The 14,933-nt window shown below is 47.2% G+C and overlaps 1 protein-coding gene across 2 annotated transcripts in view; it reads left to right on the top strand.

Annotated features, from left to right (window-relative positions):
* The first annotated feature begins 12,046 nt into the window (after positions 1-12,046).
* The window catches only part of ABCC8 (ATP binding cassette subfamily C member 8), a 72,119-nt gene continuing 69,232 nt past the window's right edge, over positions 12,047-14,933 (top strand). For both annotated transcript variants that reach the window (XM_037522723.2, XM_037522722.2), the window contains exons 1-2: positions 12,047-12,249; positions 13,574-13,715. In XM_037522723.2, coding sequence (XP_037378620.1) covers positions 12,102-12,249; positions 13,574-13,715 — 290 coding nt within the window. In that variant the 5' untranslated portion in view covers positions 12,047-12,101. The remainder of the gene's footprint in view (positions 12,250-13,573; positions 13,716-14,933) is intronic.

Below are 14,933 nucleotides of genomic sequence, written 5' to 3'. Positions count from 1 at the left end.
ATGAGTGAGACAACAAAGAAGACTTTGAACTCCCAGTTAGAGGAGAAGAGCAGAGATGTGCCATTGGGCAGTGTGAGAAGAGAGAATGAAGGAAGGCTGGTGGCATGGATGACATAAGTCCTGAGTCATCAGGTCTCCTCTGAACTTTTAGTGTCTTATCCATCTCATTGGAATTGCTTCCCACAGTTATTCTCTGGCTCTAGGCCCCTCTCACCTCTGCATCTGGAAGTCAGAGCAAAAGGGCCGAGTCAACAGGCTTTGTAGTTCCACATCAACCCCTTTGGGCCTGGGCAGGGCTGGGAAGCTTACTTTCATGTGAGTCCAGCCTAATTCCCAAGACAGATTTGGATAAGAATCTGTTTCTGGAGCTAAAAACCCTTTTTTTGTCCCGTCCCTGCAGTGACCCTTCCCAGCTCCCTGGAGCCCAGTCTGGCCATGCCTCTGTGAGAACTGGAGAGAGCAAGCACAGCCTTCTGGGAAAGGCAGGTGGGGCTGGTGCAGGGAGCGGGGAGAGGGCCTGCCACAGCCACCCTGCTGGACGCTGGGGTTTGCAGCCAGGAGGTTACCTGCTGGCCTTAGTAGGAATAAGACTGCTACTAGTCCAAGGTGTTTACTTATGTCAGGCACTCGCTGAGCCCTAAATACGTAGTGACTCATTTAATCATTACAACAAACCCTAAGTGGTAGAAAATGATGTTAACTTCACTGAGGAAATGGAGGCACCAAGACATAAGAATACGTCTGAGGGCAGTGTACTTCGGTCCTTCTACCTGCTCTGCTCCCCGCTCTGGCTCTGGTGAATTCTCTCACCCTCCCGCGCTTCTGACTGTACCCAGTGCATGTATAAACAAAACAAACAAACAAACCAGCAAACAAATAAATAAAGCATGCCTCTATAAAAAAAAAAATTAAAAAAAAAAATTATAAAAAAAAAAAAAAAAGAATACGTCTGAGGTTAAACAGACAGCAGATGCAGAGCGAGGTTGTAGATCCAGGCAGGGTAACTCCAGGAATCTGTATCACTAACCACTGTGCTATACTGTCCTGAGGAGATAAGAAAGAAATGATGTCTAGAATATGATCTCAGGAAATGAGGGAAAAACTCCAGCCATGAATTAATTCCTCTATGTTCCTATTTTCTCTCGGTTTCACTGCAGTCCTCACACTGCAAAGGGAACCAGCCAAGAGCTTTCTCTCCTTAAAATTCCTCAAAGTCTCCTTTGCTGTCCTCAAGACAAAGTCCAAACTCCTCAGCCTGGCTGATTCAAAATCCTTCACCACCTGGCCCTGACAATTTCTCCAGCCCAGTCTCATGCCAGTCACTTAGGCCATTCTGAACTCCTCAATTTCCTGGGCTGGCCATGCTCCATCACTGCTCTGTGCTGGCACATGGTCACTCTACCCTGTCTTGCTCGTGTCCCTGTGAGCTGCCACACATCCTTCAAGATGCAGGTCAATTGTAAAAGTAGAATCATCTCCTGTGACCTACTATGGGAGGATCTGTGCTCTGGGGCTAGGGGCTAACTCCCTCCGTGTAACTGCCTTACCAATTCCCAGTGGCCAGGGCCTGCTGGTTGGCCACCAAGTGGGACAAGAAATGGGGGGCTGCTATTATCACCAAACTTCCAGGGCTGAGAAACAGGGCTCCTAACACTTGCTCCCCAAATGTCCCAAGAAGTGAGAACTGAAATCTGACCTTGAGCACATTGATCTGTATCTCAGTTTGTTCAACTATAAATGGGCTACAAAATCGCACCTATTTTATAGACTGGTGAGGATCAAAAGAAATATAAAGTATTAGAAATAGTTCTTGGATCTTAATATTGATTTTTTAAAATCTGGGATAGATGTTGCAAAGGGAAGAGCTTGGGGCCCATTTCACCTTTAAGATTGAGCTTCTCAAAGGTGAGCTCTGAGACAGAGTTGTTCCTCACCCTCCTCCATGCCCCCCAAACTTAAAACTGTAGCAATTGGGGGAGCTATCTGCCTTCTCCACATGTTAAGTGCAGAAGGTTCTTTCATAAACCTTCTCTTTCTAAGGAGAAACACTTACTCCTGACAGGCCACCAAAGGAGTGAAAGAGAGAGAGAGAGAGAGAGAGAGAGAGAGACCCAGAACATGCTTGTTTTTTTAATATTCATCTTGATTAATGTACACAGGAGGATTTCAAGAACAGATTTCTAGAAAGTTTTCTTAATCAATTACCTTATAGTAAACAGTAAATGCATCAGCTCTTCCCCACACCTCTCCCAGACTTTACTACCGAGTTGATGCGATGGAAGTCAGAAAACCTCCTACATGAGGGGTGAGACCCTCCACAGTGAAGGGTGATTTATATCCTCCATTTATATATAGGAGAAAAGTGTTCCCTCTCTTCACCTCCCCTCCAGAAACCCCCGGTCCTCTTGGGAGATAGAAATGTTATTTTCCTTTTAAAAACTGTGATAAAATATACATGACATCAAATTTGCCATCTTAATCATTTTAAACACATTCACTTCAGTGTGCAACCATCATCACTATCATCCCTCTCCAGAACTTTTTTTGTCTTGCATTACAGAAACTCTGTACACGTTAAACAACAATTCCCCATTTCCCTCTCCCCTTAACCACTGACCACTGTTAACCACCAGTCTACTGCCTCCTTTAATTTGATGCAAACAAATTTTACTGATCATTACATGAAATGAACAGTCTCCATTTGGAGAATGGGGTACAGGGTAGGAAGCTTTCATAGGATGAAGAATAAAGAACAAGGAAGCAAAAAGTAGAAAATATCTGAATGACTCCAGAGCCACATACTCAATCTTGTTGGGCATGAGAAAAATAAGGAAATAAATACAGACCCCAGAGTTTGCCTGGCATTAGGAGATTGGCTGACACCATTTTGCTTTCTGTCTCTATAAATTTGACTCCTGTGGGCACCTCATGTAAGTGGAATCACACAATATTTATCCTTTTGTGGATGGCTTATTACACCTCAACAAGTATCACAGACAAGCAATGAATGCAGCTACTTTGGAGGACACAGTTTCCCCCTCTCTGCTGTATAACACAGTTGGCCATTACAGCTACAGACTCTTTGTCCGTCAAGGGTAGCCCTTAAGGCTGGTGAACCAGCTCAGATTTGACTGCTCAGGCCTGATGACTCACTTGACAGTACCATGGAGCAGAATTCTACCTGATGTGACTCATAAAACTCCTCATAGACCAATAGACACCTACCCACAGCTGCCTCAGGCCAGCAGTCCCTAACTCAGGGTTCACAGATGGAGGGGTTACGAACTCCAGATTTTGAATCTCTTTTTGAAGAAGTGATGCAAAGCCTTCATCAAACTTTCAGAAATATCTCTGACCCAAAGGAGGTTAAATCCATTCTCATGAAAGGGTGATGATTAAGACAAAAAATTCAATAGTGAGTGCTAGGAACTCTCAAAAGATTGGGAGTGAGCTCCTTACACGCAGGCCCTTTATTCATCCCTGTGTCTCCCTCACTTAGTAAGGTGCTTAGCACATAGTATGTGCTTAATAAAGGTGCTTAGCACATAGTATGTGTTTAATAAAGATGGCTCAATAAATGAAGAATCTGTTAAAAACAAAGAAAATACACCTCAATGATATAGCAAAATAAGCTATACACCTCAATGATATAGCAAAATGAGAAAGTTGAATTCAGTTTATAGACATCAACTTTTTACTTAGCTGAGCAAGCACACAGCTGTTATGTCCCTAAGTAAATATTATCACTGATCAATTTGTTTATTTATCCACTCATTTATTCATTTAGCAAATATTTACCAAGACAGAGCATCTGTGCTAGAACCAAGCTACATAAGACTCAGTTTCAGCCCTCAAGCAGCTCCCAGTTCAGGGGGCTAGAAAAACCCCGCAATAAATTATTGTGATACTGGGTGTAAAGGGCTGTGACAGGGACTGTACAAAGGTCCCCAAGGAGCAATCTTAAAGATGTCCAGGTCAGAGAAGGCTTCCCTAAGGAAGTGACATTTGAGTCCAGTGCTGAAAACTGAGAAGCAGGTAGTCAGTGGAGTGGGGGAGGTGAGAAGTGAGGGGTTGTCCCCCAGAGGGAACAGCACAGCCTCTGGGAAACCCTGTTTGTAGCTTCCATGGCCTGTGCTGAGCACATACAACAAGTGCTTCCTAAATGTGGATTGTCAAGCGAACAGTGGTCAGTCTGGAGGGGCAGAATCTCTGAGGTGAACTCCTTAGCTGGAAATTCCAGAATGCTAGCAATCCAACCCTCCAAACCCACTATTTTCCACGATTCCTCTCCATGCACCTCATCCCAGCAAAGGCTCACTGGTTTGCTCACTGCATTTGAGAAATTTTGTTCCATTTTCTCCACTTTCATACATAGATATCCTACCTCTGCAACCAGACATTCTCCCATTTCTTCATTAGCTTCAAATTGACAGATATATTGAATACTAAGCTTTTCATGTAGCCTTGAAAAAAAATAATCATTTTATCATTTAATGATGTGGGAACTCTGAGGCTTGGGCAAAGGACACAGCCTCATCATCTCTTCCCCACTGGGCCAACAGAGGAATTCGATTTGGTTTCCCCAGCTCCAGTGGAAAAGGTGCTGCTTCTCTCCAAACCAGCAGGCTCACTTCTCAGCAAAAAGGCTCTGCCTCTTGCCCAAGCCCCAGAGTGCACCCTCATCCTTACATTATCTTCTCAAGGGCACTCTGGCCTTCCAAAAGGCTTAAAATTGAATACATTCACCAATTTGAATTTTTAATGTACTCGTAATAGCTAAACGCTCATTTGGGTTCTACATGGGTATTGTCTGCTAAGCCAGTCACTGTGGGTCATTTGTGCTTCGCCCACAGGTGTGACCCCAATTAGCAACCCTTCTCCCCCACCCAAGGACTCAAGTCCTCCCTTCTGCTCCTAACTGATGCCATGACTGGCTTTTCTTGTGGTTTCTAACTCAGAGAAAAGGCAAAATTCACAGGCATGCAGGTTTCTCCAAAGATCTATTCTTGGGAACCTGCATTCCCTTCTTGGGAGATGAAATCTCAGATCCTCATTCTCCTTTAGGAAGTTGTGAACAGCACAGGCTTTGAAGCCAGGTCTAACTGGGCTTGTATCCATTTTCTACCCATTCCCAGTTGTGTGATCTTGGGAAAGGGTCTCAATCCCTCTGAGCCTCAGTTTTCTTTGGTAACAGTTAAAACAGGCCAAGTGTGTCACATATACTAAGCACTCAACAAATGGTATAAAACAAAAGGGAGAAAATTGTATTCTCTGTTCCTTCCCCATCCATCTTTCCAGGAAGAGGGCAGGTTTGAGGATGGTCAGCAGCTTGGGGAGGGTAAAGGGTCTGATCGAGAAACCTCAGAGGGTGAGGCCAAGGACCGCGTTGCTCTAGGAAATGAGTGGTCTGTTTTTTAAAAAGAAATGATGTGGAAGAAAGGAAGAGAAGACATAATAAGGTAATACTCAAAGTGGAAAACCATTGGTAATAGAGGAGAAATGGGGGATTTTAATAAGTTTCTGCTGTGAAGTGTGCAATTTACATCCTCTCCATCCCCCCTCCATCCTTTCTCTGAGTTCAGCAAAGCCTTCATTTTCATCAATGCACTGAGGAGTTGCATCTTTGGGGGGATGCAGTGAGGGTCAATTTGACTACAACAGCCTCAAGGGTACAGAGCAATCAGGTCATGCACAAGAGAAGTCCTTCTGGAATATGTTATTCTAGTGAGGGTGACCCTGGACCAAAACTTAAGTCATCAAGAACTTCATTTAAATTCTTTTTCAAGACCCCACCAGGCTGGCAGAAAAACACTGGGGTTTTTTGGTGTTTCCTCCCCTCCTCCAAGTTATGTGGGGCCAAAAAAATCTAGGCAGGGAGGATACATCTTGATTCTGCATCAGTTACCCACACAAGTATGGCTGAGGGTCCTCTGTCTCTATTAACTGGGTAGCCCTGTTCTGGGCAAAGGGAGCCTTTCTTCAATATAGCCCCTGTGTGCATTTCCCCCCCAGTGTCCATACTACTTTTCCCTTCTAGGTGATTCTCTCCCTGCCCACCCACGCAGAAGCAGGCAGGGAAGCGGGGCATCAGAACTTTTCTGTCTTCTTTCCTCCTGAGAGTAAGGTAAGATGGGGGAGGAGGGGCGTGGGGAAGGAAATAACTTCTCTCCCAGGCTCCAGCTTTGACATTTTGTCTATAACTCGATTCTTCCTTTTAGTGATTCCACAGTCTTCTAAATATCCAATGGATTTCAAACACCAATTATCTACTTTCCACCAGACCCATTTCACATGCATCTTTACAGTCATCTGCCTGAAAGAGGAGGAGGGAAGAAGAGAGATCTTTCCAAGTTCTAGATGGTACATCTCTTTTTTAAAAGATTTATTTTTATTTATGTATGCATACAAGAACTGGGGTATAGGCCAGAGGGGCGTGTGTGTGTGTGTGTGTGTGTGTGTGAGAGAGAGAGAGAGAGAGAGAGAGAGAGAGAGAGAGAGAGACAGGATTCACCAGAGAGCGGGGAGCAGAACAGGCAGATCTACTGAAACACACTGCTGAGGGGAACACTGGGCGAGACAGGAGAGGTCTGCTGTGCCATGTGGGTAGCTCCCTGGCTGGGGATCCAACTCAGGCTGAACTGGCTAGATATAAATTGATAGTGCTGAGACTTTAACCCCTGTGGCACCAGGGAGGTCCCAGAGAGTACATCTTTATTCTCTGTACTTGATCTATAGTAGTCCACATTATGGATAATACTACAATTCATTTTTTTTTTTTAAGATTTATCTTTATTTATTTATTTTATTTATTTATACAAGCACTGGGTACAGTCAGAAGCGCGGGAGGGCGAGAGAATTCACCAGAGCCAGAGCGGGGAGCAGAGCAGGCAGAAGGACCGAAGTACACTGCTGAGGGGAGCAGCGGGCGGCAGGAGAGGTCTGCGCGCCATGCGGGACCCTCCTCCAGTGGCCGGGGAGCAGCCGGGTATCGAACCGGCGCTGCAGAGGCTGCAGGCAGCTTCGCAACCCAGCACTCAACCGCTGCGCCACCGGGGAGGCCCCAATTCATTTATTTTTAACCAGACCGCTATTGGGGTTATTGAAAGGGCTAATCACACCACTCTATTATGTCACCATTATCATTCTGTTGAATGCCCCTCCTACCTTCTTCATGTTCACTGGTCAGCCAGATAGAGACAAAGTACTAGAGCCTGAACAACCTGAGAACTGGAAGAGACTGTTAGGAAACTCTAAGCCAGTCCTTAGCCTGAACATCCGAGGGGCGAAGCTCTGCGTGAGGTCACACCCACATCATTTGCCAGCTGGAATCCATGTCCCTGAGATCCATGCCGGGTTTTCCTTTCTGCCGGGAAAATGGCTGAGAATTCTCAAAGAGGAATACCCTTGGTTGTGCCTGCCCTCTCATCACCCCCCTGCATATCTGAAGCTAACCCGGCTTTATGGGAGTGGGAAAGCCGGGGACCCAGCGCCCCACTGAGGCATGTGCCTGTGTCTGTTTCTTTTGCAAAAAATAAATCGCTTCCTGCAGCACAGGCAGCTCTGCATCTTGGACATCTTTCCACGCCAGTATGTATAACCTACTTTAGCCTCTTACTTGTCTCACAGCAATCCACAGTATGGATGTGTGTTCTATCCAGCCCGTCACTGATGGACATTTGGGTTGTATCCAAGATCATAATCTTGGGAAGATTATGATCATTTCTTCATTTCAAGTCATTTCGCGCCTTTTTATGCACCTGACTCCACAGTTTTCAAAACAACTCTGGCACCCATGTGGGGGCACTGTGATGGGTATCCTCACTCTAAAACTAGGTGTAAGGAAATGTCAGTCCCTCACTGGCTCACATACTGTAGGTTTGTCCTAGAGATGGCAAATGCAGCATCTCCCTCCAGTCTCAGATCCAACACTGAGTCCGGGTTGCTGCTCCCTCAAGGCTTTTTATCTTTGGATCAGCTTGGACTGAACAGGGTTTTGTTTATTTCAAATGGCCCAGAAGAGATAAATGTGTGGGTTGTGTCAGGTACTGTACGCTGAGTGGGAGGGAAAGACTACTAGATAACTTTCATTGATTGAGGGGATCCCATGTGTGGGCTCCTCTGGGATGAAGAAGCCTGGCCTATCTTCTTGGCTTGCAAAACACATTTATACCAATTTTAATCATTTGTTGTGCGTGTATTATTATCTCCCCCATTCACAAATGAGAAAAATGAAAAACAGTGTAGGAATGTTGCTCTCTAAAAATACATATTAATACATAAAAATACATTTTTTACTAAAAAAGAAAAATAGCACTGCTAAAGTGAAAAACTGATATGGTAATTATAAAACCAACATGGCAACACTGGAAAAAACGTGCAACTAAAAACACAAAAATCAGGTCTCCCCAGTGGCGCAGTGGGTTGTTGTTGCAGCACTGTGAAGTTGTCTGCGGCTTCTGAGGCGCAGGTTCGATTCCTGGCCGGCAGTGAGAATCCCACATGGCGCAGCAGACCTCTCCTGCCACGCCCGCTGCTCCCCTCAACAGCATATTTCAGTCGTCTGCCTGTTCTGCTCCCCGCTCTGTCTCTGGTGAATCCTCTCACCCTCTTGCACCTCTGGCCTGTACCCCAGCTCTTGTATAAAAATAAATAAATCTTAAAAAAAAAACACAAAAATCTTGTTAGGTGACTATGGGCATATCATGGTAGATCTCTGACCCTGGGTTGTATAATTTTTACAAAAAGAGAATGACAAAAACAAGCACAGCAATGGTGAATAATATATACTTGCACACCACTCTAAAGCAACAAGCATTTCAAATCAAAACTACAATGAGATACCATCTCACACCAGTGAGAATGGCACATATTAAAAAAACTAGCAACAACAAATGTTGGCGAGGGTGTGGAGAAAAAGGAACTCTCCTGCACTGTTGGTGGGAGTGCAAACTGGTCCAACCACTATGGAGAGCTGTGTGGAGATTTCTTGACCTACTAAACATAGAGCTTCCATAGGATCCAGCAATTCCACTCCTAGGTATTTACCCAAAGGACACAGAAACATCAATTCCAAAGAGCACCTGCATCCCTATGTTTATAGCAGCACTTTTTACAATAGCTAAGATTTGGAAACAACCCAAATGCCCAAAAATAGATGACTGGATCAAGAAGATGTGGTGCATATACACCATGGAATATTACTCAGCATTCAAAAAAGATAAACACATGCAATTTGCAGCAACATGGATGGCGCTGGAAGGGATCATGCTCAGCGAAATAAGCCAGAAAGAAAAAGAAAAATACCGGATGGTCTCACTTATAGCAGGAATCTAGAAAACTTAAATAAGGGACCAGGAAAAAGAATAACTATAAGAAAGAAAATATCAAAATCAACAAACAACTATGAACAAGAGACACTCTATGGGGGGTGGGGGCGGGGAAAGGAGGGCTTGGGGTAATAATAAGGGGATTGTAATTGTATGGGGAATATAAAAATAAAATTTAAATTAAAAAAAATAAAGCAACAAGCATTTCCAACTCTGAGCCTCCCCTGCAGACTTGCATTCAAACACACTTTTTTTTTGTGGGACCCTCGCCGGTGGCGGGGAATGAACTGGCGCTGCAGAGGCTGCGGGCAGCCTCGCAGCCCAGCGCTCAACCACTGTGCCACCAGGGGAGGCCCCACACATATTTTTAACTCAAAAGGATACCTGCACTCTTATATTTACTGCGACACTATTTATAATAGGTAAGATTTGGAAACAACTCAAATGCCCCAAAATAGATGACTGGATCAAGAAGATGTGATATATGCACACAAATAGAATATTATTCAGCAATGAAAAAAGATAAACTCAGGCCTCCCCTAGTGGCGCAGGTGGTTGAGCGCGGTGCTGTGAGGCTGTCCGCGGCCTCTGCAGTGCTGGTTCGAGGGTCCCACATGGCGCGGCAGACCTCTCCTGTCTCTCTCGCTGCTCCCCTCAGCAGTATATTTCGTCAGTCTGCCTGTTCTGCTCCCCGCTCTGTCTCTGGTGAATCCTCTCACCCTCCCGCGCATCTGGCCTGTACACCGTTCTTGTATAAATAAATAAATCTTAAAAAAAAAGATAAGCTCATGCCATTTGCAATAACATGGATGAAGCTAGAAGGGATTATGCTCAGTGAAAGACAGTAGGAAAAAGAAAAATATCGGATGGCTTCATTTATAGGAGGACTATAGGGGAACTAAATAAGGAATCAGTAAAAAATAACAATAAATGAAAACCCAAATTAACAGGCAACTATAAATCAGAGACACTCTGCAGGGGAGGGGGAAGGAAAGGGATCAAAACAGGGGAGGGAAGAGCACAAGGGACATTGGTGATACTGCACGGGTGAATTGGTGGTGGGAATTTTACAGGGACTACACCTGAGAAGAGAAAGCAAACATTGTACAAAGAGGAACAATGTTGTAAAATATATATAAATAAATAATTTAAAAATAAGCATACATATTTAATATGTCTATAATCATAGAAAACAAACAATTGTGTTACCTGCTGTTTCAACTGACGTGATCTCCTAAGCCTTTCCCGCGTGGCTACATGGACTTGGCAGCTATCACTTTTTCAGCAGATGTATTCACCCAGGTTAATTAACTCCTGTCCTTGGTGCTGGAAATTCACTGCCAAGTTTTCACTATTTTGGTTGAGGCTGTGGGAAAAGCCTTTCAGCTTCAGAGATTTCTGAAAGTCAATAATTACATGAGGCCACCACACCCTAAACTCTTGCCTACTCCAAGCTGTTTACCCAAAAATCATGAGCCCGCCATCCTGGTACCTGTTACTGCCCTAGTCTCTCCCAGGGCCTGAGGCAGAGCTGAGGTGCTTAACAGTGTCCTATAAAGGTTTTGAATAGTCTCAAGCTCCTTGAAGCTCGCAGGGAAAGGAGATGAGGAAATCTTGATGTCCCCTGCTCAACCTCCCCCAAACATATGCATTTATACTCTTTTACCATAACTCAAGAAATTCTTCTAAAATCTAACCCCAAATTCCATGTTGTCTTCTTTCTTCATAGTATATAAATTTTTTTGGCCATCGATCTGAGTCTATTCTCACTAGAAGAGTAGCAATGCCTGGCATTTTTCTTTACAATTTCACCAGGTCCTTGAACTCCTTAAGCCTATGTCTGGTAAAGAATACAGCCTAGGGTGTGCCTCCACCCCGCCTGGCTGCCTCCCATTACTTTTGCTGGATACAGTTCCACAAGTACCTGCTTTCCAGGCTTGCACCAGGACTCACCCTATCCACTCACCAGCCAGTCACCCTGAGATTGCACCGTTATGGAAGCCTGCCTGAGGGAGATTGGAGAGGGGGTGGGGGGCTGTCATTAGGGGTGGAGAGATGAGGAACCGAATTCAAATAATGCTTCCCTCACTGACCCCAGTGAGACCACTTGGGTCAGTCTTAACAGATTGACTGTCCTCAATTTCCTCATCCGAAAAATGGGAGAAATTGTGCTCTGTAATTGACAGGATTGTTGGGCGATCCTAAATAGTGAAAGCGATGGGTAAGGAGGGAAAGCATCCAGCCATGCCCGGCGCCTGGGACCACTTTTGCAAACACACCAAGGGCTCCACCGTGCCCAAAGCTGAAGTTCTTCACTGCTTTTCGTATCCACGTGGAGTGGGATTTGCTCCGCTCTAACTACATCCCCGGGCACCAGACCCAAGAGAGCTCACATCTCAGCCCCGGGGCCAGTGAGCTCACACTGAAGACCCCGAGCACCCCCACTCCGGACCCCCACGAGCCCCCTCCTGCCTCCCAGACCCCAGCGCACCCACCGCGCAGTCCGCCTGCCCCTCTTCACCAGCGCACGCGCGCAGCGGGACGCGGGCACAGCGCACCCCAACACGAGCAGGTCGGACTGCAGGCACCCGCCCCGCAGGTAGAGGAGCAGGGGTGGGGGGCAGGGAGGAAGGGGGTGGCGGGAGCGCTGGCGGGGCGGGGCGGGGCCCGCAGGGGCGGGGGCGGGGGCCTGACGGCCGGGCCGCGGAGCTGCCAGGCACAGAGGCACCGCAGGCGCGTGGAGCCAGGCGCAGCCGAGCCCCAGCCCACACCGCCATGCCCCTGGCCTTCTGCGGCAGCGAGAACCACTCCGCCGCCTACCGGGTGGACCATGGCGTCCTCAACAACGGTTGCTTCGTGGATGCGCTCAACGTGGTGCCGCACGTCTTCCTGCTTTTCATCACCTTCCCCATCCTGTTCATCGGTGAGCGGGCGCCTACAGCAAAGGCGGAGGGGAAGGCAGAGGCTGGGGGTGGGGGGAGAGCTGGCGCGGGGCGCCCCACCTCCCGGTGTCCCCTGGCGTCCCCACGACCGCCGTCCGCCTGGCTCCCGGGGGGGCCCCTGTTCTGTGTTTTGCTCTGTAGTCCCAGGACTCTCACCCCCGCACTTACGCGCTCTGCCCCGGGTGCCCCGATAATGCCCTGTAACACCCCCAAACCTGCACCAAACACAGAGGCCGATCCTCACCCAGAGGACCTCCCCCCAAGTTTTGCCACCACCCGGCCAGAGTTAGATGGAAAAGAGGGAAAGCAGAGGTTTCTGTGAAAGCTCTGGAAAGGTAGGGAGGGGGTCAGGCGATGCCCTTGGGGGGCTGTGCGTTCGGAGCGAGGTCACCCCTCCCCCAAGGCACCCTTCCTGTCACCGCAGCAGGGCCCAGGACAGAGCAGCCTGCGCCAGCTCCTGAGCCCGGGATGTAGGCCCTGCGAACCCCTGTACTTCCCAGGGGCTAGCCAGACAGCGGTCAGTACCTCAGAGAGCCCCACCGAGCTAGAGAAACTCGTTCCCCTTCCCCTGCTACCCCAGCAGAGCAGGTCTCCAGAGGGCAACTTCTCAGGCTCGGTGCCCTGCAGCACCAACTCAGGGATATAGCCCCCAACGCCCCTACTTGAAAAGCAGCAGTCTGCAAAGTTGGCTATGGTGGCTGGAAGGGGCCACCCAGCATGCCTCTTCACTTGGGTCCCCTTGATCTTTCTGCAAGATCTTGAATTTCCCAAGCTCTGTCAACTAGTTGGGTGTTCCTTGCCTCTCCAAAATGTGTTGATTCATTTTGAGAGGAGGGGAAAAAAAAAACAGATCTTAATATTCATATACAGCTTTTGGGAAGAAAGGAAAATTTGTCATAAAATTTAAAGGATGATGCTGCAGAAGCAAAGAGATGTTATTGACAAAGATAAACAGACAGAAATAGAAAAGAATCATATGCAACATACTCTCAAATGTGTATCAGAAATTGTACCAGCACTCACACTTCTGTTCTCAGTCAAATGGTTTATTCATGTGGTAAGTTGTGGCATGAGCGGTCAGCATATAAAATGGGTTACCTGCATAGGTCAGCCTGCGCAGCTCCAGATTTCTTGTTTGGATATTTAGTGCACAAGTGCCAGGCTCAGGCATCCTCATGCACAGGTGTACAGATGGGTAGGTTCTGCCCCCTCTCCATGGACCCAATGTCCAAGCACTCTCCTGGAGTTCATGCACCCTCCTCTGGCTGAGCCAGGCCTCCCACATCTTCCCATCTCTCTTTGCAGGATGGGGCAGTCAGAGCTCAAAAGTACACATCCACCACAGCACATGGCTCCACTTTCCCGGGCACAACCTTCGCTGGATCCTGACCTTCATGCTGCTTTTTGTCCTGGTGTGTGAGATCTCAGAAGGCATCCTGTCTGATGGGTGAGTGACTCTAGAAGGACTCAGGAGAGTAGATCTGCTCCAGGGTCTCTCTGGAAAGGCCGGGGGTGGGGGTGGGGGTGTTGCCCCCTCCCCAGCTCACCTGCATTCTATGAGCCAGTATCATTGACTAATAAATCCAGCAGATGTTTAACCAGCATCTCCTGTGTGCCAGAATTTCTGTGCCAAGCACTGGACACAAGGGAGACCCAAACCCTGCCCCCATGCAACAGGGTAGAGGGAGGATGGATCTACATGCCAAAACCCAGTGAAATAACTCTAGGGCCTATTGGAGTGCCCCAAATCCTGTGAGAAAAATCCAGCCACTTTCACAAGCTGCTGGATTTCCCTTCTTGAAAAAATCAAAATCACTCTTGGTTATGACTTTTCTTTAGTCCCCACTTGTTTACAGACCCCAGGTCCTTTTCTGGGTGTTGGGAGTCCTCGCAGTGAGTCCCCCTATCTCTAGCCTCATTCCCAAGGACTTCACCCCACACCCACCTTTCCTTTGGGCCCCATGGCACACTCCCCATAACTCTGCTACAACACAGATCACACTACTTAAAGTTATAGCTATTTGCAAAACCATTTTCCCCTGAGTCAGAAAACACTACAAGAGAAATTTGGGTTTTATTCATCTCTGTAGTCACAGTGCGAAACACATGATGAAGTCCAAAAACATTTATTGACTCCTTAAGAGAAAAAAATGAATAATGTTATAAGGAAGTACTCTGGGAGGAGAGAGGAAGGCAGGGATGGGCAGGCATCCGGATTGAGAGCTTCTGAGCTGATCCTGGAAAGATGACTAGGATTCTGACAGCAGAGGAGTTCTGGAGTAGGAGGGCCCTTGGGGTAGGAGGGAGGCGGAACAAAGGCCTCCCTGGGGAAAGTGGGTAGGGGTGGAGCAGTGCCAGGGACACACATGCAGGGAAGCCATGGGAATCTTGGCTTGGAGCCTTGGAAATTAGAGTGGGGGCATGTTTCTGAAGGCTTTGAATGACAGGTTGGGTGTTAGGGTGGAATTTTGTTAGTTTAGAAAGGAAGACAGATATAGTCAGCACAGCATTTTTAGGTGAGAACTCTGAGTCAGGGACAGGCTGGAGGTAGAAACATCACTTAGAAGGTACTTGCAGTGGTCTACATGAGAGATAACTGCAGCCAGAGTGGTGTGCCAGCAGTTAGGGGTGCAGAAGAAGGGAAGATGAGGCACACATTTAACCA

Source organism: Talpa occidentalis, unplaced genomic scaffold, assembly GCF_014898055.3.
Source record: "Talpa occidentalis isolate TD23 unplaced genomic scaffold, MPIMG_talOcc4v2.1 talOcc4.3, whole genome shotgun sequence".
Taxonomy (NCBI): Eukaryota; Metazoa; Chordata; class Mammalia; order Eulipotyphla; family Talpidae; genus Talpa; species Talpa occidentalis.
Note: the sequence above shows the minus strand (reverse complement) of the source record. Positions and strands in the feature narration are given on the sequence as shown.